Raw genomic sequence first — 25,844 nt, 5'->3', positions numbered from 1 at the left:
AAATGAAACCTTCTGCACACCAAAGAGACACTTTGATCCCTTCACAAACAAAGAATTAGCACGCAGGACCTGAAAAACCATTCTGACCTGCGTCACATGAGACTCCCAATCATCCGAGAAGATCAAAATGTCATCCAAGTACACAATCAGGAATTTATCCAGGTACTCTCGGAAGATGTCATGCATAAAGGACTAAAACACTGATGGAGCATTGGCAAGTCCGAACGGCATCACGAGATACTCAAAATGACCCTCGGGCGTATTAAATGCAGTTTTCCATTCATCACCTTGCTTAATTCGCACCAGATTATTCGCACCACGAAGATCTATCTTTGTGAACCAACTAGCCCCCTTAATCCGAGCAAACAGATCAGATAACAATGGCAAGGGGTACTGAAATTTAACCGTGATCTTATTAAGAAGGATGTAATCTATACAAGGTCTCAGCGAACCATCCTTCTTGGCTACAAAAAAGAACCCTGCTCCTAATGGCGACGATGACGGGCGAATATGCCCCTTCTCCAGGGATTCCTTCACATAACTGCGCATAGCGGTGTGCTCAGGCACGGACAAATTAAACAATCGACCTTTTGGGAATTTACTACCAGGAATCAAATTGATAGCACAATCACAATCCCTATGCGGAGGTAGGGTATTGGACTTGGGCTCATCAAATACATCCCGGTAATCAGACAAGAACTCTGGGACCTCAGAAGGAGTGGATGATGAAATTGACAGAAATGGAACATCACCATGTACCCCCTGACAACCCCAGCTGGACACCGACATGGATTTCCAATCTAATACTGGATTATGGGCTTGTAGCCATGGCAACCCCAACACGACCACATCATGCAGATTATGCAACACCAGAAAGCGAATAACCTCCTGATGTGCAGGAGCCATGCACATGGTCAGCTGGGTCCAGTATTGAGGCTTATTCTTGGCCAAAGGCATAGCATCAATTCCTCTCAATGGAATAGGACACTGCAAGGGCTCCAAGAAAAACCCACAACGCTTAGCATATTCCAAGTCCATCAAATTCAGGGCAGCGCCTGAATCCACAAATGCCATGACAGAATACGATGACAAAGAGCAGATCAAGGTAACGGACAGAAGAAATTTTGACTGTACAGTACCAATGGTGGCAGACCTAGCGAACCGCTTAGTGCGCTTAGGACAATCAGAGATAGCATGAGTGGAATCACCACAGTAGAAACACAGACCATTCAGACGTCTATGTTCTTGCCGTTCATCTCTGGTCAAGGTCCTATCACACTGCATAGGCTCAGGTTTAAGCTCAGGTAATACCGCCAAATGGTGCACAGGTTTACGCTCACGCAAGCGTCGACCGATCTGAATGGCCAAATACATCGACTCATTCAAACCAGCAGGCATAGGAAATCCCACCATGACATCCTTAAGGGCTTCAGAGAGACCCTTTCTGAATATTGCTGCCAGCGCAGATTCATTCCATTGAGTGAGCACTGACCACTTTCTAAATTTGACAATATACCTCTATCTCATCCTGAGCCTGACAAAGAGCCAGCAAATTTTTTTCTGCCTGATCCACTGAATTAGGCTCATCGTACAGCAACCCAAGCGCCAGGAAAAACGCATCGATATTACTCAATGCAGGATCTCCTGACGCAAGAGAAAACGCCCAGTCCTGAGGGTCACCGCGCAAAAAAGAAATGACGATCCTAACCTGTTGAATTGGGTCACCAGAAGAGCGAGGTTTCAAAGCCAGAAATAGTTTACAATTATTTTTGAAACTCAGAAATTTAGTTCGATCTCCAAAAAACAAATCTGGAATAGGAATTCTCGGTTCAAGCAAAGAATTCTGGACCACAAAATCTTGAATATTTTGAACTCTTGCCGTGAGCTGATCCACACATGAAGACAGACCTTTAATGTCCATTGCTACACCTGTGTCCTGAACCACCCAAATGTCTAGGGGGAAAAAAAAAAGACAAAACACAGTGCAAAGAAAAAAAAATGGTCTCAGAACTTTTTTCCCTCTATTGAGAATCATTAGCACTTTTGGCTTCCTGTACTGTTATGAAAGGCAATTCAGAATCACAATGGACATGGAGGTCAGAGCACATACAGTGAACTGACAATGCCAGAATCAAAAGCAAAGCTTCTGGGCATGCTCAATGTGTAAAAAATGGATTCGGTAGCCGGAAACGTTCATTCACACATCCGTTTCATGCGTTTATTGCCGGAAACGTCCCTTCAGACTTTTTCGCCGGACACAAAAAACGTTGCAGTAGACGTTTTTTGTGTCCGGCAAAAAAAGCCTGAAGGGACGGATCTGGCACAAAACAGATGAAACGCATGTCCTTCAGGCACAATCTGGCGCTAATACAACTCTATGGGAAAAAAACGGATCCGGCATAAGAAAAAAACGGATCCAGATTGTGCCTGAAAGAAAAAACCTGATGTGTGAAAGCAGCCTTAGTATTGCAGGAGAGTCAGGTAAGCTAGGGTTAAATCCTATCACTACAAGTCCTGATTAGGTGCACCTGGATAGCTAGGACTATAACCAAGACATATGTTCACTAGTCAGTCAGCTGGGAGAAGCTGAGCAGAGTGGGTTGTGTTGGAGCTGGACAAGCCAGAATCTGAGAAGAGACAGCACAGGCTATGTGCACCAAACTGCAAGTATCACTGTTTGCTATTGACGGTTGCTGTTCTGTGTGACCAAACTGAGACTAGCTCAGCCACGTCTGAGTAGCCAGGTTCTGTATTTTTAGTTAGTGCCTGGACAAGGCTAGGGATTTTGTGTTTATGATTTTGTCTTTAGTACTGTACAACCAGTGAAATTAAACATTATTCTGTTTATGATATAAAAACCATGTGGTTTCGTGTTCCAAGTGGGCAGATTGAACCATAAGCATACATTATTAATATTGGTGACGGCTACTCACTGTGAATACGTCTCCATGTTTTGCCTTCATACGTGTTAAGAACGTGGCTGCATCACTTCCAAATTCCAGTGCATGTCCTAGCCATGGAATGAGTCCACAGTCTAGGGGTGGCTCGTCATTCCGTCTAGAAACAGAAGACATCAAGTTTAGTAATAATCATTCTGTGTCACTGAACTACTGACTCCATCATCATCATCATCAAGTAGCATCAACATTACAGGCTTACACGCTCTTAAGCAGGTGCTGGATTTATTTAAAGTGGGGCCTCAAATGTTCACATATTGCACCATCACACAGAAACATTTCTGTTGTATTTATATGTGCTGAGTTCAGGGAGTTAAACGAGCGTGATCGACAATATTGAAATTGTTCAACGCTTGTTTCTCGGACTCCTTACTCCAGCTGAGGAAGAATGATGGGTACAAATAGTCCTCAATACAGTATAATCCAGGTCCCAGATAGTACATATACAGTAGTATAATGCACTGACCATGGTCCTAGATAGAGTATAATGCAGCCTCCTCAGAGTACAATGCAGGCCCTTTCAGAGTATACTGCAACCCCCTCAGAGTATACTGCAGTCCCATACACAGTATAATGTAGACTCCTGAGAGTACAATGTAGTCCCCTCAGAGTACAATGCAGCCCCCTCAGAATATAATGCAGTCCCCTCAGAGTATACTGTAGCCACACACAGTTTAATGTAGCCCCCTCAGAATATAATGTATCCCTCTCAGAGCATAATGTAGTTCTTTCAGAGTATAATGCAGCCCCACACACACAGTATAATGTAGCCCCCTCAGAATATAATGCAGCCCTCTCAGAGTATAATTCTGACCACACACACGGTATAATGTATCCCTCTCAGAGCATAATGTAGTTCTTTCAGAGTATAATGCAGCCCCACACACACAGCATAATGTAGCCCCCTCATAGGGTATAATGCAGCCTCCCGCAGAGTATAACTCAGCCTCCCTCAAAGTATAATGCAGCCCCCCTCAGAGTATAATTTAGTATCCTCATAAAGCATGATGCAGCCCCCTCAGAGTATAATGCAGCCCCCTCAGAGTATAATGCAGGCCCCCTCAGACTATAATGCAGACCCCCTCAGAGTATAATGCAGACCCCTTATAGAGTATAATGTAATCCCCTCATAAAGCATAATGTAGCCCACTAAGAGTATACTGCAGCCCCCCTCAGAGTATACTGCACACCCCCTCATAGAGTTTAATACTGCCCCAAACACACAGTATAATGTAGCCCCCTAATAGAGTATAATGTAGCTTCCTCAGAGCATAATGCAGCCCCCCACACAGAGTATTGGCAGCCCCCACCACACACTGTATAATGCAGCCCCTCACTGTGTAATGCAGCCCCCACAAACACAGTATAGTACAGTCCCCACACACAGAGTATAGTGCAGCCCCCCACCACAATGTATAATGCAGCCCCCATATACCCAGTATAATGCAGCCCCCCACTACACAGTATAATGCAGCCCCCACACACAGAGTATATTGCAGCCCCACCACATACAGTATACAGTATAGTGCAGTCCCCCCACACAGTATAATGCAGCCCCCCACATACAGTATAATGCAGCACCCCCACAAAAACATGCACAGTTTAATGCAGCCCCCCACATACACAGTATAATGCTGTAAGAAGGTGGTAGGAACCTCTCTCTCCCCCGTGTCGACCTTGTGCATTTTGTTGAGTTAACTGTACTGTGCTGTATTTTACTCTTCGTCACGACAGCACCCCACATGAGAGAGAGGGATCCGCCCATAGGAACAGGAAACCTACAGAATAAAAGGAGGCGGTCCCCTCTCCTCCTCAGTTTAGGTTTCCTGTTCCTATGGGAATCCCAGGACGTACCTACAGAAGATCCTGGGCCATGCACCCGCCTGCGTCGGTCTCTGTAAGGAACGGCAGGGGCTGCGGTTCCAGTAGCAGCGGCGGGGGAGCCACTGTGTACAGCCTCCCCCCTCGTCTGATGGATGGCCATGGTCCAGGTCCGGTCACCGCTGGTCCGCCCGGCTCCATGAGGGCGCGCGCACTCAAAGCGGCCGGCTAAATAAGCAGCCGCTGCCGCATGGAGGAATGAGCGGCGCGTCTGACCCGGAAGTCGCTGGAGCACTTCCGGGTTCGGGCCGGGGAGGCAGGAGATTCGGCGCCACTTTTAAAAGCTGCAGCGCTACTGTCGGCCGGTGTGTGGATGTGAGTATGGCTTCACCGGCCGACGAAACGCACCTTGTAGTATCAGAGCGCTCTCCTAGTAAGGAGAAAAGCGCCAGAAGCAGCATTAAAGATGGTGGTCGTCAGGAGCGATCTTCCACCAAGCAAAAAGATCCCTCAAAGAATCCGCCTCCAGATCCGGTACCTGTCAGCTTCTCTGGGTGAGTTTAAAGACTTCTCTACCTATATGCTGATGTATGTTCCTCCTATGTCCCCTTCCTTTAGTCCAGGAAAAAGGCACACAAGTCCAAGCACAAAGAATGTGCTTTATGTTCACAGCCCCTTCCAGACTCCTATATGAAGAAGTTATGCTCAGATTGCATCATACTGACCTTGCGTCAGGAAAACATTATGACTCCATCTGACGTTAGAGCCATGATTCGAGAAGAGATGCAGGGACTGTCACAGGCTAGTATCTCTAGCTCCCGCCAACCTAGCAGATCCCCATCTCCGGAAAATCCAGAATCGGAGGAGGTGCATAAGTCCTCAGATGAGTCGGAAACTCGGCCGAGTTCATCCGAAGATGAAGGGGGGTTATGTCTGCCTAACAGCAGCGTGGACAGCCTGGTAAAAGCAGTCAGAAACACGTTGGGGTGCCCTGATGAGAAAGGGAAAAAAATCAGCTCAGGACATTATGTTCGCGGTGTTAGGACAAAGGAAGCGCAGATCCTTTCCCGTTGTCGCAACCGTTAAAGAATTAATTAAAAAAGAGTGGGACAAACAGAGCGCCAGAGGTTTTCTACCATCTTCCTCTAAAAGGCGATATCCCTTTAGCGACGAGGAGCTGAATACTTGGTCGAAAGTGCCAAAAGTGGACGCAGCTGTAGCCTCAACCTCAAAACAGTCAGTCTTGCCTGTAGAGGATTCAGGGATGCTAACGGATCCGTTGGACCGTAAAGCAGAGGCCCTGCTTAAAAAATCTTGGGAGGCCAATACAGGGGCATTCCGACCAGCCATCTCTGCTACCTGTACGGCGAGATCTCTGCTGGTTTGGATGGAACAACTGGAGGAGCAGATCAGAGGTAGAACTGCAAGAGACTCCATTCTACCAAAGATCCCTCTGATGAAGGAGGCTGTAGCATTCCTGGCAGACGCCTCAGTAGATTCGCTACGCCTAGCAGCCAGGTCAGCCGGCTTAACAAACACAGCCCGGCGAGCACTCTGGTTGAAGAACTGGAAAGGGGACGCACAGGCAAAGGCAAAGCTTTGTGCGCTCCCCTGCCAGGGTGAGTTCCTTTTCGGGAAGACTCTGGATGAGATCTTAAAGAAAGCAGGAGAACGGAAGAAAGGTTTTCCTAATCAGTATCTTCCGTCTTACAGGAGAGCATTCAGGAGACGACCCTTTTCCAGGAAACCATTTGAGCAAAGGGATCGCTGGGAGGCGAAAGACCCTAAGCAAAAAGGAGCCCTGTTTACCGGGTCTTACAATGCAAAACGTGGCAAGTACCGCTAACCCTGAAGTAGGCGGCAGATTAAAATTTTTTCTATCCAAGTGGGAACATATAACATCCAACCGTTGGATCCTGGACATTATAAAAGATGGTCTTAAATTAGAATTTTTTAGAATCCCTTGGGATTCTTTTATAATAACATCTCCAAAGGGACAAGAACAACAAGAGGCTCTAGAGTCCGAGATTATTTCTCTCCTATCTAAAAAAGTGTTGGTAGAGGTTCCCCAAGATCAAAGAGGAAGGGGATTTTACTCCCCTTTGTTTTTGATCAAAAAACCAGATGGTTCATTCAGAACCATCATTAATCTCAAGAAATTAAATTCCTTTCTATATAATCGAACTTTTAAAATGGAGTCTATTAGTTCTACCATCAAGCTCTTGTTTCCTAGGTGTGTCATGGCCGGAATCGACCTAAAAGATGCCTATTATCATCTTCCTATACATGCCGAACATCAGCAGTATCTAAGGGTAGCAGTCATCCTGGCAGGACAGGTTCGTCACTTCCAGTATGTAGCAATGCCCTTTGGGCTTTCTATGGCTCCCCACATCTTTACAAAGGTGATCCTAGAAGTGATGGCTCACTTACGCCAGCAAAACACTCTTATAATACCCTACCTGGATGATTTTCTTGTTATCGGAAATTCCAGATACCAATGTGAAATGCGGTTATCTAATGCGATCTCATCCTTGCAGGGTCTAGGTTGGATCGTGAATTACGAAAAATCCAGGTTGAATCCAGACACCATCCAGATATTTCTGGGAATTCAACTAGATTCTGTAAGTCAGAGGAGTTTTTTGCCACAGTCAAAGAAAATAATTATTCAAACAAAGGTGTCAGAGGCAGTATCAAAGCCCCGTATGACCCTGAGGAAGGCCATGTCCTTACTAGGATCACTGTCCTCATGTATACCAGTCGTACTGTGGGCTCAATATCATACCCGTCAATTGCAGTATGAAATATTATCCATTCAGAAGGAAGTACATTTAGAGGGTAAAATCACTCTCTCCAGTGACGTAATTGAATCCCTGAGCTGGTGGTTAGACATGGATCACCTTTCAGGGGGTGTACCATGGATGATAATTCCCTCCAAAACAATTATCACTGACGCCAGCCCTGTGGGTTGGGGCGCACATATGGAAGATAGTCTGATCCAAGACACCTGGAATCAGGCGGAGCAGGAGTGTTCTTCAAATTGGAAGGAGTTAAAAGCAGTTGAATATGCCCTAAATCATTTTCTTCCACAGGTTCAGGGAAAGCATGTGAGAGTTCTGTCAGACAATTCCACCGCAGTGGCGTACATAAACCGTCAGGGAGGTACACGATCAGGAACCCTGATGAATGTAGCAGCAAACATCCTCCAGTTGGCAGAGGTTCATCTTCCATCCTTAACAGCCCTGCACATCAAAGGAGCAGAAAACACCAAGGCGGACTACCTCAGCCGAAACAGGCTACGACAAGGGGAATGGTCATTAAACAAGGACATATTCAACATGATAACAGAAGCATGGGGCGTACCCCAAATAGATCTGTTCGCCACAAGAGACAACAGACAGGTAAAGACATTCGCTTCCCTGAACCTCATGGATCACCCAGATATGTTGGACTCTCTTCACCATCCTTGGAGCTTCAAACTGGCATACGCCTTTCCTCCAATGTCTCTGATACCTCTAGTGATCAGGAAGATCAGGAGGGACCAAGCCAGAGTAATCCTGATTGCGCCCTTCTGGCCAAAAAGACCATGGTTCTCGTGTCTCCAGAGCATGTCTCTTTGCGATCCATGGATCCTTCCTTCACACAGGGAACTGCTGTCTCAGGGCCCATTTTTCCACCCGCAAGTGAAAGGTCTTCACTTGACGGCGTGGAATTTGAGAGGCAGTTGTTAAGATCTAGAGGGTTCTCGGAACAACTAGTTAACACCCTATTGTTGAGTAGGAAAAGATCTACCACCGTATTGTACAGCAGGGTATGGAAGAAATTCTTAGATTTTCATACAAAACCATTCTCTAAGCAGATTCCGATAGTTCCGATTCTAGAATTCCTACAAAGAGGAAGAGAATTAGGTTTATCGGTGAACACCTTAAGGGTTCAGATCTCAGCTTTAGGAGCCTTGTATGGGGACAACATAGCAGCCAACAAATGGGTCTCCAGGTTTATCAAATCCTGTGAACGTTCCAATCCGGTCCATATTCCCCGTCTACCTCCGTGGGATTTGAATTTAGTCTTAGAGGCCTTAACTGACTCCCCATTTGAGCCACTAGATACCATACCTCTAAAGGTCCTAACATACAAGGTCGCCTTATTGGTAGCCCTTACCTCAGCTAGAAGGGTTAGTGATATCCAGGCTCTATCAGTAGACCCGCCTTTCTTAGTGGTATTTCAGGATAGAATTGTCCTAAAACCTGATCCCTCATACCTCCCTAAAGTAGCATCCACCTATCACAGATCTCAGGAGATAATTCTGCCTTCCTTTTTTAATACACCTGCAAACCCAGAACAACATAGGTTGCACACCTTAGATGTCAGAAGAGCTATCCTGACGTATATAGAGAGATCTCAAACATGGAGGCAGAGTAGGGCTCTGCTTATCTCCTTTCAGGGCCTGAGGAAAGGATATGGGATCACAAAGGCTACCATTTCTCGATGGATTAGAGAAGCCATCTGTCTAGCCTACACATCAAGGGGCGAAATCCCACCAGTGGGGATTAAAGCGCATTCCACGCGGGCCATGGCTTCTTCTTGGGCGGAACATGCAGATGTACCGATCCATATGATATGTAAGGCCGCAACCTGGTCCTCACCTTCTACCTTTTACAACCATTACAGACTTGACCTTTCTGCTTCCTCTGATTTGACCTTTGGTAGAGCTGTGCTCAGTACAGTAATCCCACCCAAATAATGAATCTCTGAAAATCTCTCATGTGGGGTGCTGTCGTGACGAAGAGTAAAAATCCGGATTACGTACCGGTAATGCTCTTTTAATGAGTCACGACAGCACCCATGTATTACCCTCCCTAAATTATGCACAGCACTTTTCTTTAAGTTCAGAGAAGTAATGGTTGTATAGGGTTAAGAAATTTTTATGTTATTGAATAAGAATGAATACTAACACTTTTGCGGTTCCCTTTTTATACTCTGTAAACTAAACTGAGGAGGAGAGGGGACCGCCTCCTTTTATTCTGTAGGTTTCCTGTTCCTATGGGCGGATCCCTCTCTCTCATGTGAGGTGCTGTCGTGACTCATTAAAAGAGCATTACCGGTACGTAATCCGGATTATTGCTGTCATATATGATAATATGTGTCTGCTGTTGTATTTACTTTATGTAATGTAATGCAAGTGCTACGTTTGCAATGTTGTATCATGTAGAGTTCCCCTTTAATTGTCTTGTATGTGTTGTGATGTCTCTTGTGTTTGCACTGTTATGAACCTATGTTGTGTAAAGTTCGGTTAAGGACAGTAAAGGGTTAGTTTTGTGGGCTGGACTAGCACTAGCAGCCCAAGGAACAGGAAGCTGCTGCTTCCAGTTCAGTTGACCGGGCATGTTGGTCCTGGGCAGATGCATGGGAACAGCCGGGGCATTGCCAGATCCCAGGAGGGAACCAAATCTGCTGCCCCAAACTAAAGACTGAAGTACCGCAACACAGCTCCAGGAATTCGGAAGGGCCCCCGCTGAAGAGACTAAAGCATCCAGATCCCAGCGAGTGGACTGCTGCTCAATTTTGGCTACCGTGGCTGTAGTGGGTGCAGCCGCGGAAAATGTCAGGGAAAGAGCAGGAAGGCAGTATTGTATCCCTTGGACTTTAATACCCTGGACTGTCGCGGCTGGGGAAAAGCAAAGGTAAATATTGTGCGAGGTACATCCGTCCTGCTCGTTCTTTTTTCTTTTATGTACAAGGGGGTTGGGGTGCTCGCTGACCATTGGCTCAGTGGACTCTTTGTGGACTGTGACTTTAAGTGACCCGGCTATGACTACCACCCCGGTTCTCCCTTGCAGGCCGGCGTTAGGGGCAAGCAGACCAGGCAGCTGCCTGAGGCCCGCCTGCCGCCAGCGCCGACTCCCCGGCCGCATTGAACTATACCGGCGTCTGCTGGTACAGTTCAAAGCAATGATGGAGGAGAGAGCGTCACCTGACGCTCCCTCTCCCATCATTCCCTGCTCTGCCTCTGACACTGCGGGTGCACATCATCGTGCACTCACTGTGTGCCAGGCAGTGCGGCGGCAGCCGCCAACACAGGAGCAGGGGACAGCACGAGGAGAGGTAAGGAGCTTGTTTTTTTTTTTTTTACTGGACTGTGGAGCCATTCTCAGGAGGGGAGAGGAGGCGAGGGAAGGGGGATGTGGGCAGTGCTGTATGCTACTGTGTGGGCTGTGCTGTATACTACTGTGTGGGCTGTGCTGTATACTACTGTGTGGGCTGTGCTGTATACTACTGTGTGGGCTGTTGTATATACTACTGTGTGGGCTGTGTTACAGTATATACTACTGTATGGCTGTGCTATATACTACTATGCGGGCTGTGCTATATACTATGGGGGTATATTATATTCTATGGGAGGCTGTGTTACATACTATGTGGCTGTGTTATATATTTGGGGGTACATTATACATTATGGAGGAGGTTGTGTTATATACTATGGGGGGCTGCATTATATTCTGTGGGGGGCTTTATAAGATTTTATGATGGATGATTGCATCATACTCTTTGATGGGGCTACATTATATTCTATGGGGAGGTGGGCTGTATTATATCCTGTTCGGGGCTACATTATATTCTATGGGGGGCTGTATTATATTTATATTCTATGAGGGGTGATTGCATCATACTCTATGAGGGGGCTACACTATACTCTATGGGGGGCTGCATTATATTCTATGGGGAGGTTACATTATACTCTGTGGGGTGGCTGCATTATACTCTGTGGGGTGGTGACTGCATTATACTATATGTGGGCTGAATTATACTGTATTGAGGACTATGACATTATACTATATGAAGAACTATGGGGTGCATTATACTATGGGAAGTGAATTGCACTACATGGATGACTGGTGGTGCATTATACTATATGGAGCACTGTGAGGAGTGTATTATGCTATATGGAGGACTGAGGAGTATATTTTAATATATGGAGGACTATGAGGAGTGTATTATACTATATGGAGGACTGTGAGAAGTGCATTATACTATATGGAGGACTGTGGTGCACATTATAATATATGGAGGAGTATGGGGTGCATTATACTAAACAAGCAAAATGCTGCATATTCATTGGGTGATTGGACTGTTTATGCCGAAATAAAAATCATTGTTCTCAGTAGGACATCGCCGGTGTAAACTGTAGATGTGCTGCTGATAACATGATACTGTATGGTGATCTGTTAGTGATCTACTAGTGATCGTTCTGTCCCCTTCATTGTTTCTCAGAAAGAGGCCGTGAAACAAGAGTCCAACGACTTCAGTATTGTCGATCACACTTGTTTAGCGGCCTGAACTCACTGCATGTAAATACAACCGAAATGCTTCTGTGTGATGTGCAATATGTTAGCATTTGGGGCCCCATTTTAAACTTTGCCTAGGGCCCCACTTTGCCTAAAACCAGCCCTGCCCCCTTGTTAGAATGAACACACAAGAACCTACCGAAAAATAAGGTAGGCCACAAGAATGTAAAGTTCAAATAAAAATAATTTTTATTAATACAAACGTAGTAAAAACATACATAAATATACTACAACTAAGCTATAAAAGTACCTCCGATCAATGAACAGATCTCTAATGAGCCCCACCTAATGCCTAAAGACAACGATTGTAGGTAAAAGCACTAAATAGTGACTAACCTAATGGCAAATGGAGTAAATGTAAGAGGGAAACAACCTATAAGTGTAACACTATTGCCTTATATTATATCACATAGCCGGGCCATAGGCCAAAGTGGGCTGTATCTGGCTAACTCATATGTGCTGCTGACAATTCATAAAAATTACTTATATGCCAGGTGAACAGTTACCACAACAGAAAATGATGATAGGCAAATGTAATAAGACTAATGGAAGGAAACCTCAAAACATAATTACCACAGTGGAGGCTACACGAGATCAGTGATGTCCCCTACGCGCGTTTCGATCGAGTTCTTCTTCCGGCACACGCCCCCGGAAGAAGAACTCGATCGAAACGCGCGTAGGGGACATCACTGATCTCGTGTAGCCTCCACTGTGGTAATTATGTTTTGAGGTTTCCTTCCATTAGTCTTATTACATTTGCCTATCATCATTTTCTGTTGTGGTAACTGTTCACCTGGCATATAAGTAATTTTTATGAATTGTCAGCAGCACATATGAGTTAGCCAGATACAGCCCACTTTGGCCTATGGCCCGGCTATGTGATATAATATAAGGCAATAGTGTTACACTTATAGGTTGTTTCCCTCTTACATTTACTCCATTTGCCATTAGGTTAGTCACTATTTAGTGCTTTTACCTACAATCGTTGTCTTTAGGCATTAGGTGGGGCTCATTAGAGATCTGTTCATTGATCGGAGGTACTTTTATAGCTTAGTTGTAGTATATTTATGTATGTTTTTACTACGTTTGTATTAATAAAAATTATTTTTATTTGAACTTTACATTCTTGTGGCCTACCTTATTTTTCGGTAGGTTCTTGTGTGTTCATATTATCCGGAATGTGTTCAGTCTCGTAATATTAAGGACTAATATGTATACTTACCCCTTGTTAGAATGCAACACACAATACTTACGTCTACTGCTCATTCCTCCGCTGCATTTCTTTATATAGTATGATGGTCAATCCCATAGCCCCCTATATAGAATGATGGTCTATCCCACAGCCTCCTATAATAATAATAATAATAATTTTTATTTTTATATCACCAACATATTCTGCAGCACTTTACAATTTTAGAAGGGTTTTGTACAGACATTAAGGACATAACTAGGATATCAAAAGGAGTGACGACCATTCTCCTATGCAGTATGATGGTCCATCCCATGGCCCCCTATATAGTATATTGGTTCACCTCACAGTCCCCTATATAGTATGATGGTACCCTTAACAGCCCCTATATAGTATGATTGTCCCCCACAGCCCCCAATATAGCATGATGGTCCACACCACAGCTCCTATATAGTATGATGGTCCCCACAGCCCCCTCAAAATAAAAAAAACCTTAAACTTACTTAATTCAGACACCTCATCTTCCATCTACAGTACTTTTCTATCCTGTCTTGCAGTGGATGCTGGTGACACAATGCAGTCACATCATCTTACCACCGACATTCCCTGCGTGTCGCCGGCCTCTGGCAGTTCGCAGTCTTAAACGAAGCCTCCTGGGGTAAGTGACAGAGTCGGTGGTTCTGTGCTCCATCACAACTGTTAACAGTTTCAGCGTCCTGAGCATGCCAATTTTGTTAACATTGTAGCACACAATGCAGCCCACAGTCAGACAGGCCCTTCTGGTTTTTGACAGAATTGCCAGATGGCCAGTCTGGCCCTTATACTATTTATATAATATTTTGATCATTACTTCAGTGAGTGATGCTTGTTGCTTTGCTGCCACAGTTCTCAGGAGAGCAGGAGCCTCTACATATGACACAGACAATTCTGCATGGAGACAATGATCAATAAATCCTAATGATAAATCCTAGTTTATCCATAGGAAGGAAAGCTATTCCTTAGAGGCATGACTACACACAATCAAATGCAAGGGCAGCATGGTGGTTCAGTGGATAGCATTGCAGCACTGGAGTCCTGGGTTCTAATCCCACCTTGGACAACATCTGCAAGGAGTTTGTATGTTCTCCCCGTTTTTGCGTGGGTTTCCTCCCACACTCCAAAGACCTACTGATAGGGAATTTAGATTGTGAGCCCCATCGGGGACAGTAATGATAATGTGTGCAAAACTGTAAAGCGCTGCGGAATATGTTAGCACAATATAAAAATAAAGGTTATTATTATTAAATCTATTTATAAATACTACACACTAATAAACATGCCATACATAGACACAAGTATCAGAACAACTTCATGTGATACCTATAAGAGCTTCTATGATTTCAGACTCTAAATCTACAGGCATTGATATGCAGTTGTTCCCCTCTTTGCAGCTATAATAGCTTCCACTTTTCTTTGAAGGCTTTTTACAAGATTTTAGAAGATGTCTGTGTAAATTTTTGTCCATTCATCTGTAAGGAGTGTACCAGGACTGACTTGTACCCAGGGTCGTACTGCCCCACCCAAGAACCAGAGGGCTCTTCAAACGCGACATGGCGTCCGATCTCAATTCCAGACAATTCAGCGTTGAAAAAGTAAAACAGTGCTCCTTCCCTTCTGAGCTCTCCCGTGCGCCCAAACAGGGGTTTACCCCAACATATGGGGTATCAGCGTACTCAGGACAAATTGGACAACGACATCTGGTGTTCAATTTCTCTTGTTACCCTTGGGAAAATAAAAATTTGGGGGGCTAAAAAAACATTTTTGTAGGAAAAAAATGATTTTTTATTTTCATGGATCTGCGTTATAAACTGTAGTGAAATACTTGGTGGTTCAAAGTTCTCACAACACATCTAGATAAGTTCCTTGGGGGGTCTAGGTTCCAATATGGGGTCACTTGTGGGGGGGTTTCTACTGTTTAGGTACATTACGGGCTCTACAAACGCAATGTGACGCCTGCAGACCATTCCATCTAAGTCTGCATTACAAATGGCGCTCCTTCCCTTCCGAGCTCTGCCATGCGCCCAAACGGTGGTTACCCGCCACATATGGGGTATCAGCGTACTCAGGACAAATTGCACAACAATTTTTGGGGTACAATTTCTTCTGGTAACCTTGGGAAAATAAAAAATTGGGAGCAAAAATTTCATTTTTGTGAAAAAATATTTTTTATTTTTATGGCTCTACATTATAAACTTCTGTGAAGCACTTGGTGGGTCAAAGTGCTCACCACACATCTAGATAAGTTCCTTAGGGGGTCTACTTTCAAAAATGGTGTCACTTGTGGGGGGTTTCAATGTTTAGGCACATGAGGGGCTCCCCAATGCAACATGGCGTTCCATCTCAATTCCAGCCAATTTTGCTTTGAAAAGTCAAACGGCACTCCTTCCCTTCCGAGCTCTGCCATGCGCCCAAACAGTGGTTTACCCCCACATATGGGGTATCTGGGTACTCAGGACAAATTGTACAACTACTTTTGGGGTCCATTTTCTCCTGTTACCCTTGGTAAAATAAAACAAATTGGAGCTGAAGTAAATTTTTTGTGAAAACAAATTAAATGTTCTTTTTTTTTTTTTTTTAAAACATTCCAAAAATTCCTGTGAAGCACCAGAAGGGTTAATAAACTTCTTGAATGTGGGGTTGAGCACCTTGAGGGGTGCAGTTTTTAGAATGGTGTCACATTTGGTTATTTTCTATCATATAGACCCCTCAAAATGACTTTAAATGTGATGTGGTCCCCCCCCAAAAAAAAAATGATGTTGTAAAAATGAGAAATTGCTCGTCAACTTTTAACCCTTGTAACTTCCTAACAAAAAAAAAAAATTTGTTTCCAAAATTGTGCTGATGTAAAGTAGACATGTGAGAAATGTAACTTATGAAGTATTTTGTGTGACATATCTCTGTGATTTAAGGGCATAAAAAAAATTGGAAAATTGCGAAATTTTCAAAATTTGTGCCAAATTTCCGTTTTTTTTTTCCACAAATAAACGCAGGTAATATCAAAGAAATTTTACCACTATCATAAAGTACAATATGTCTTGAGAAAACAGTGTCAGAATCACCTGGATCCGTTGAAGCGTTCCAGAGTTATAACCTCATAAATGGACAGTGGGGTTAAAATATGTATATCTATATATTAGGAAACAACGTACATATATTTATACACTCCTATACATTTATCAGCACCCACATATATAAATAATCTCCCCCCCACACACAAACATATATATATATATATATATATATATATATATATATATATATATATATATATATATATAAATAATCTGGTGATAATACAGACAGAGAGGATTTGACGTTGCAGAGTTTATCACCCTGTTGAAGAACTTTATGCACTCACCTGCGTCTCCTGAGAAAAGCTGCCCAGATGAGGGCTGTGAGGGAGATGGCGAGGAGCAGCGGAGTTATCATTGTGCTGGGATGATGAGGAGCTGCCAGGACTTATATCCTGCGTGGGGAGGGAGGATGTGATGAGCTGACATCACGGGCCACTCACACAGCAGCAGCAGCTGCAGCCTTTTTTAGTGCTCACCAGCCCAAAACTATGCTGATTTTGTGTTTATCCACTTTCCCGCTAAATTTTGTACACAGCAATGTATTATTATTTTTTTTTAGCTCGGTAGTTGGCAGCCTCATAGGAAATGAATGGCGCGGTGGTCGAGCATGCGCACTGCCATGTCATTTTCGTGTAATTGAAAATTCACAATTCTGCTGATCCGTGCAGGTCCCAGCAGATAAGTGATGACTTTTTGTAACCGGACGACTCATTTAATGATGATATTTTTTATTGAAACTATAATGGCATGAAATTGCAAAGATGACCACTTTCTAATTTGAATAAGTAACAGGTATTTTTCATAGACTAAATCAGTGTGGGCTACTGATTTACTGTGTACGAAGTCAAAACGTCAAACTGTAAGTATGATGACTGCAATATATTTAGAGAATAAAAACTTTGATGGGAGCGCTTCTTTAAGTTTCCACGATGACTTTTTGACTCTGCGTAAAAAAAAATGCAGCTTTTAACAGTTCCAGCGAAGAGGATGGGACTTATAGAAATCTCCTGCCCTCTGTGCTTCTTTTTTACTCAGGGCAAAGTCACGTATGGTGCGAGTCTCAAAAACGCAACATGTCAATTTCTCATGTGGGTATCATCAAAAAGTTAATTTATTTCAGTTCTTCAATACAAAAAGTGAAACTCATATATTATATAGTCATTACAAACAGAGTGACCTATTTCAAGTGTTTATTTCTGTTAATGTTGATGATTATGGCTTATTGAAGAACTGAAATAAATTAACTTTTTGATGATATTCGAATTTTGTGAGAAGTACTTGTATATGGAACTTGAAATACCACCCAACTGAACCAGGCCTTTTTGTTAAGATAAGTCCCAATAATGAACAAGGTAAAAAAAAAAGGAAATTTTCTGTGAATTGTAAAATTCTGAATAAAAAAACAACTTCAGGCCAGAATAAAAGACTGGACGAATCACATGGGTGATTTATTATGTAGAGGCACAGAGTATTTCAGATTTAGGGAGACAGTTTATGTAGAGAGCGGCAGAGCCCTGTACTCCCTTGCATTCCTTACAGTACATGTTGCAAATGAATGACCACTATGTCTCAAGATGTGGATATGAGGAGGGGCTGTAATCTCTAGTATAATACAGACATACTGTGTATATGGATGCGAGATTCACTAGCGAACTCCGCATTACTGCTCTCCTTAACCCCTTAGTGACCGCCAATACGCCTTTTAACTGACCTGAGATATAAGAGAATAGCCTCCCCATACAGGTAACAATCCAGCAGCTGTCGGTTGTACACTATAGCTGACAACTTTCTGCATCAGCCACGATCAGTGTTTGCACCTTCCAAATCTGTTTAACCCCTTAGATGCTGCTGTCAGTAGTGACTACATCATTATAAATGGTTAACAGAGTGTGGGGGCTCCCTCTTTATCCCAATTGGTGGTCTCAGATCATGATTGTGTGGTCCTGATGTTTGCCATGGCAATTCACGACCAAATAGCGGCCTTAAAGGGAAGGTGCCGCGTTTTAATATTGTAAAAAAAAAAACAAACCTCTTTAATTCCTTATTTTCATAAGTTATTTTCAAGTGCATAGTATTTATTGTTTTTTTTTTTTTTTTTTATTCATTTTTTTTTCTGCCACTGGGCGCCGCCATTTTCATTTGCAGGACTGTAAGTGTAGCTGCACGACACTTACAGTCTTCACATACGGCTGCCCTGGACATAGAGATCTGCAGTCGGGAGGCGACCCCATAGCTCCCATTATAAGCTTCTCTGCTCTAATGTGGCCACGCCCCCTGGGCGGTCTCCACATCACAGCAGAGGCAGGAGATCGGCGCCATCTTGCTTTAGCCTACAGTGGAGTGTACCTGAGAGCTCCACTGTAGAGCCGTGCTGTTGGAGGGGCAGCTCCATCTGTCTCTCCTCACACTCAGCGGCCATTCCCTGTCCTCTGCTGCCTGTAATCTCTAGAATCGCTAGAGAGGGTGAAGTGCTGTGGTCTGATGTCCTCTTATCTGGAGCTGCAGAGAGGTAACAGAGGGGGATGGGGGAGGCTCTGTGCTGCTCGGACCTCACTGCAGCTCCTCACAGGACATCAGACCCTGCATCTATCACTATACTGTGCTGAGCCATGTATCTAATCCTCTCCTGTGCTGACCTGTGTATCTAATCCTCTTCTGTGTGATACTGTCTGCTGAGCCGTGTATCTAATCCTCTCCTCTGCTGACCTGTGTATCTAATCCTCTCCTGTGTGATACTGTCTGCTGAGCCGTGTATCTAATCCTCTCCTGTGTAATACTGTGTGCTGAGCTGTGTATCTAATCCTCTCCTGTGTGATACTGTCTGCTGAGCCGTGTATCTAATCCTCTCCTGTGTGATACTGTCTGCTGAGCCGTGTATCTAATCCTATACTGTCTGCTGAGCCGTGTATCTAATCCTCTCCTGTGTGATACTGTCTGCTGAGCCGTGTATCTAATCCTATACTGTCTGCTGAGCCGTGTATCTAATCCTCTCCTGTGTGATACTGTCTGCTGAGCCGTGTATCTAATCCTATACTGTCTGCTGAGCCGTGTATCTAATCCTCTCCTGTGTGATACTGTCTGCTGAGCCGTGTATCTAATCCTATACTGTCTGCTGAGCCGTGTATCTAATCCTCTCCTGTGTGATACTGTCTGCTGAGCCGTGTATCTAATCCTCTCGTGTGTGATACTGTCTGGTGAACCGTGTATCTAATCCACTTCTATGCACTCCTCTCCCCCCTGCATATCTTTCCCCATTGCACACGCAACTCAATGTGTACGATAACAGGAGCTGCGAGCGTCATGCTGTATTATGGCATTATGTGAGATCTATATGACGGTATTATGTGATCTGTATGGTGGTATTATGCTTGATCAGTATTGTGAGAATTATATGGTGGTATTGTGTGTGATCTATATGGCGGTATTATGTGAGAACACTGGCAGCATTATGTGTGATCTATATGGCAGCATTATGTGTGATCACTATGGCAGTATTATGTGTGATCTATATGGTGGTATGTGAGAACACTGGCAGTATTGTGTGATCTATATGGTGGTATGTGAGAACACTGGCGGTATGTGTGATCTATATGGCGGTATTATGTGAGAACACTATGGCAGTATTATGTGTGATCTATATGGCGGTATGTGAGAACACTGGCGGTATTATGTGTGATCTATATGGCGGTATGTGAGAACACTGGCGGTATTATGTGTGATCTATATGGTGGTATTATGTGAGAACTGTATGACAGTATTGTGTGATCTATTTGATAGTATTGTGTGTGATCTATATGGCGGTATTATGTGAGAACACTATGGCAGTATTATCTTCAGAAAGCGGACCCATTCTATGGTGGTTCTGGCTGAACACCTGCACGCGGGTCTGGGGTAATAGAGGGGACAGCGTGACCTCCAGTTAGGTGCAGTCAGGGCTGGTGAGGCAGCTGAAGAGAGGGGTCTCATTTTTATTGTTACTATATGGCTACATTTCCTTCCCAGCGTCACCCCGTACTTCGCCTGTCGCCTCCCTTTCACACATCGCCAGGACAGGATGGAGAAGACAGGATCTGAGGAGGGGAATGGGGTCTGCATGCAAAGTCTGGATCAGACCAGGCCATCAATCCGCAGAAATGTTTCCTGGATTTCTGTGGAGCAGACGGTCCATCCATGTGTATAAAAGACAGCGCTCTATGTACAATCCCTGGCTGCTCCGCGCACCAAACAGGGGGCCCCTATAGACCAGCACACTGCTCTCCTGAAATACTCTGTGCTGCTGTCACCCTGCTCCCTCCACCACATATCTCCCAGAATCCTTGCTGCCTGCCATCCTCGGTGACTGTCTACTTGTCAGTATAAGGCTGCTTTCACACTAGCGTCGGTACGAGCCTTTCGCAGTGCGTCGTACCGACGTATGCTGTGAAAGAAATGTCCGATGTGGGCAGCAGAAGCAGTCTTACGACGCTTCCTCTGCCCCATTGTTAGGTCTGGGCATGAGGGGGCGGAGTTTCGGCCGTGCATACGCGGTCGAAAATGGTGGACTCGACGCACAAACGTTACATGTAACTTTTTTTGTGGCGGCGGTCCACCAAAACATGACGCAACCGTCGCACGACAGTTGGTCTATGGGGAAAAAACGCATCCTGCAGACAACTTTGCAGGATGCGTTTTTTCTCCTGAATGACGCATTGCAACGTACAGCCAACAACGCTAGTGTGAAAGTAGCCTAAGGCTGCCGTCCACTATCAGTATTTGGTCAGTATTTTACCTCAGTATTTGTAGCCAGAACCAGGACTGGGTGATAAATGCAGAAGTGGTGACATGTTTCTATTATACTTTTCCTCTAATTGTTCCACTCCTGGTTTTGGCTTACAAATACTGATGTAAAATACTGACCAAATACTGATAGTGTGACGGCAGCCATACTCTGCAGTCACAAACAAAATGGCTGCTCACTGGGTTCCTGAATATCATCCTCTCTAATCCCTTAGCAAACACCCAGAAGGAGAGGAGAGGAGACATCACACACGTCAGCAGACTCCGCCCATAATTACTGCAGTGCAGTAATGTGAGCTATTTCTACACTAGGTTTTTCTGAAATTTCAGCAGCTGCTCCCCCTAGTGTTGAAAAGTGGAAATTCCAAAACTTTTCAAATTATTTTTCATATTTTACTAAATTATAAACAAATGATAATATTTTTTAAGAAAATGTAATCATTAATTCTTTACATTTTTACAATTTCTGAAAAAAATTTTTTTTTGATGGCACCTTCCCTTTAAGGTACCGTCACACTAAGCGACGCTGCAGCGATACCGACAACGATCCGGATCGCTGCAGCGTCGCTGTTTGGTCGCTGGAGAGCTGTCACACAGACAGCTCTCCAGCGACCATCGATGCCGGTAACCAGGGTAAACATCGGGTTACTAAGCGCAGGGCCGCGCTTAGTAACTCGATGTTTACCCTGGTTACCATCGTTAAAGTAAAAAAAACAACCACTACATACTTACCTACCGCTGTCTGTCCCCGGCGCTCTGCTTCCTGCACTGACTGTGAGCACAGCGGCCGGAAAGCACAGCGGTGACGCCACCGCTCTGCTTTCCGGCTCCCCGGCGCTCACAGCCAGAGCAGAGAAGCAGAGCGCCGGGGACAGACAGCGGTAGGTAAGTATGTAGTGGTTGTTTTTTTTTTACTTTAACGATGGTAGCCAGGGTAAACATCGGGTTACTAAGCGCGGCCCTGCGCTTAGTAACCTGATGTTTACCCTGGTTACCAGCGAAGACATCGCTGAATCGGCGTCACACGCGCCGATTCAGCGATGTCAGCGGGTGAGCCAGCGACGAAACAAAGTGCTGGACTTTCTGCCCCGACCAGCGATATCACAGCAGGGGCCTGATCGCTGCTGCCTGTCACACTGGACGATATCGCTAGCCAGGACGCTGCAACGTCACGGATCGCTAGCGATATCGTCCAGTGTGACGGTACCTTTAGAGTCTGACGGCTGTTGTAATCTGTTCAGAAGTTAGCGGCAGTTAAGTGGTAAAAATACATATTTTCATTTTTCTCATGCCACTTTGCATTAATTCCTGAAAATCACCCGAAGGGTTAACAAACTACCTGACTGCAGTTTTCAATATGTCAGGGGGTGCTGTTTTTAAAATGGTATCACTTGTGGGGGTTTCCCTATATATAGGACCCCAAATTCACTTCAAACATGGATAGGTCCCTAAAAAAAAAAAATACATTTTGTTAATTTCCTTGAAAAAATTTTTTAATTGTTGCTACATTTTTAACCCCTTCATGACCGGGGGATTTTTCGTTTTTTTCGTGTTAGTTTTTCGCTCCCCTCCTTCCCAGAGCCATAACTTTTTTATTTTTCCGTCAATTTAGCCATGTGAGGGCTATTTTTTGCGGGACGAGTTGTACTTTTGAACGACATCATTGGTTTTAGCATGTCGTGTACTAGAAAACGGGAAAAAAATTCCAAGTGCGGTGAAATTGCAAAGAAAGTGCAATCCCACATTGGTTTTTTGTTTGGCTTTTTTGCTAGGTTCACTAAATGCTAAAAATGACCTGCCATTATGATTCTCCAGGTCAGTACAAGTTCATAGACACCTAACATGTCTAGGTTATTTTTTATCTAAGTGGTGAAAAAAAATTCCAAACTTTGCTAAAAAAAAAAAAAAAATTGTGCCATTTTCCGATGCTCGTAGCGTCTCCATTTTTCATGATCTGGGGTCGGTTGAGGGCTTATTTTTTGCGTGCCGAGATGACGTTTTTAATGATAGCATTTCGGTGCAGATACGTTCTTTTGATCGCCCGTTATTGCATTTTAATGCAATGTCGCGGCGACCAAAAAAACGTAATTCTGGCGTTTCGAATTTTTTTCCCGCTACGCTGTTTAGCGATCAGGTTAATACTTTTTTTTATTTGATAGATCGGGCGATTCTGAGCGCGGCGATACCAAATATGCGTAGATTTGATATTTTTTTTATTGATTTATTTTGATTGGGGCGAAAGGGGGGGTGATTTAAACTTTTATATTTTTTTTTTATTTTTTTCACTTTTTTTAACTTTTTTTTTTTTTTAACTTTTGCCATGCTTCAATAGCCTCCATGGGAGGCTAGAAGCAGGCACAACTCGATCGCCTCTGCTACATAGCAGCGATGTAGCAGAAATGGAGGTGTGCTGTGAGCGCCGACCACAGGGTGGCGCTCACAGCCACCGGTGATCAGTAACCATAGAGGTCTCTGGGACCTCTATGGTTACAATATACAAGCATCGCCGACCCCCGATCATGTGACGGGGTCGGCGATGACGTCATTTCCGGCCGCCCGGCCGGAAGCGGTAGTTAAATGCCGCTGTCTGCGTTTGACAGCGGCATTTAACTAGTTAATAGGTGCGGGCAGATCGCGATTCTGCCCGCGCCTATTACGGGCACATGTCAGCTGTTCAAAACAGCTGACATGTCCCGGCTTTGATGCGGGCTCACCGCGGAGCCCTGCATCAAAGCAGGGGAGCCGGCATCGGACGGTATAGTACGTCCGATGCCGGTAAGGGGTTAAACCTCCTAAAATGCTAACAAAATAAAATAACATTTTGCAAATGGTGCTGATGTAAAGCAGACATGTGGGAAATGTTATTTATTAATGTTTGCTGTGGTATGACTATCGGGATTAAAGGGATAATCATTGAAAGTTTGAAAATTCCTAATTTTTTAACATTTTTTTTCAAATGTCTGATATTTTTTATAAATCAACACAAAACATATGAACCTAAATTTACCATTATCATAAAGTATAATGTGTCACGAAAATACAATCTCAAAATCACTGGGCTTTATTGAAGCGTTCCAGAGTTATTACCACATAAAGTGACACTGGTCAGATTTAAAAAATTTGGCTCTGTCACTAAGGGGTTAAACAATCAGCCATGTATGGAATCTGACAAAACCCAAGATAAAAACATAGTAAGCAAATACCCTGCAGTAAATAAAGAAATAGCAATAATGCATGAAAACAATATAGGGGCAGGGCCGTATTTAGAGTTTCTGCTGCCCTAGGCACTTTTAGTGCTGCCTCCCCCTTTGGTGAGTATGACACTATCGACAGTGACTTTGCCATAAATCGCTGATGTGAAAGTAGCCTTTTGCAGCAGATCCGGCAGTTTTTCCGCATCTGCCGTGTAACGGATCACTTACGGCAACACTGCGTTTGGCCTCATTCATTCCCTATGGGACTTGCGGACATGTGCGGCACTTGCAGTTTTGCCGCGATCCGGCAAATGCGGTACTTGCAGCAATGGAAAAAAACACCGCTAGCAGTGTCTTTTGTATCATCGCAAGTGCAAAACCGCAAGTACCGCACATGTCCGCAAGTAGCCATCACTACCTGTCCCTGCACCTTGCTAACTCATCCCTAACCATCCCTCTCTGACCTAAAACTACACTATAAAGCTTTAGAATAACAATTAACTGACATATTCCTATGATAATGAGGGCTCCAGGCTACAGCGTAGACTAGGACGTGCAGTCTCCGGGTCTCCATTCTCTCTGTGCACACCCTCAGTCCCTGCCTCACTGTCTGTGCACAGACCTCCCTCCACCGGACCCGGTAATCACCGCTCGCAGTAGCATATCGGCAGAGGTGTATCTTGGTTTTCTGGCACCAGGGGCGACATTTCATTTTGACCAAAGGACATATGCAATTTTCACACTTAGTCATGTACCCACGACCTCCTCTCCCTAATGCTCTCAATGTTCAGTGAAAAACTGAGAGAAGCGGGAAGAGAAGCTCGTTGTCACAGGACCATGAGTGTGAAAGTCGTATATGAGTGAAGTGTCCATGTAACGACTACTGGAACCTGCAGAGCTGAATCCTGACATCGCAGCTTCTGAATTCTCACAGCTAATGCACTGCACACTTTTAGGATTCTCCCTTGCCGGTGGACTGTCATGTCAGCTGTTGTGAATTCCGTCCTTGGGCTCCCTCCGGTGGTTGTAAGTGGCACTTTTGTGAGTTCTGCTCTTGGGCTCCCTCTTGTGGTTTCAAGTGGTATGGCTGCTCCTTGGAGTTAGCTGTCTTCAGCTGCTTCCACTGATCGCCTTTTCTGCTCGGCTATTTATGCCTGGCTCTCTCCTTTAGCCAGTGCCACTTGTAAATGGTTCCTGGTTGGATTCACATCTCTTTGGATTTCCCTGTTATCCTGACCAGTTCAGCAAAGCTAAGTTTTTACTTGCGTGTTTCTGTTCACAGATTGTGGACTTATCCGTTCTGTGCTTTCTATGTTTGTCCAGCGTTATCAGTATGAATTAATTCTGTCTTGCTGGAAGCTCTGGGAAGCAGATTTACCCTCCACACCTTTAGTCAGGTGTGGAGATTTTTTGTAAACTCTGCGTGGATTTTTGTAGTGTTTTATACTGAC

The 25,844-nt window shown here is 44.4% G+C and overlaps 1 protein-coding gene across 1 annotated transcript in view; it reads right to left on the bottom strand.

The window, feature by feature from the left end:
- PTGIS (prostaglandin I2 synthase) overlaps nucleotides 1–16,787 on the bottom strand; it is a 62,001-nt gene extending 45,214 nt beyond the window's left edge. Inside the window, 2 exon segments of the mRNA XM_069750820.1 lie at nucleotides 2,934–3,057; nucleotides 16,708–16,787. Of these exon segments, the coding sequence (XP_069606921.1) occupies nucleotides 2,934–3,057; nucleotides 16,708–16,778 (195 nt within the window). The 5' untranslated portion in view covers nucleotides 16,779–16,787.
- Between the last annotated feature and the right edge of the window lie 9,057 nt (nucleotides 16,788–25,844).

This window comes from Ranitomeya imitator, chromosome 2 (genome assembly GCF_032444005.1).
Source record: "Ranitomeya imitator isolate aRanImi1 chromosome 2, aRanImi1.pri, whole genome shotgun sequence".
Taxonomy (NCBI): domain Eukaryota; kingdom Metazoa; phylum Chordata; class Amphibia; order Anura; family Dendrobatidae; genus Ranitomeya; species Ranitomeya imitator.
Note: the sequence above shows the minus strand (reverse complement) of the source record. Positions and strands in the feature narration are given on the sequence as shown.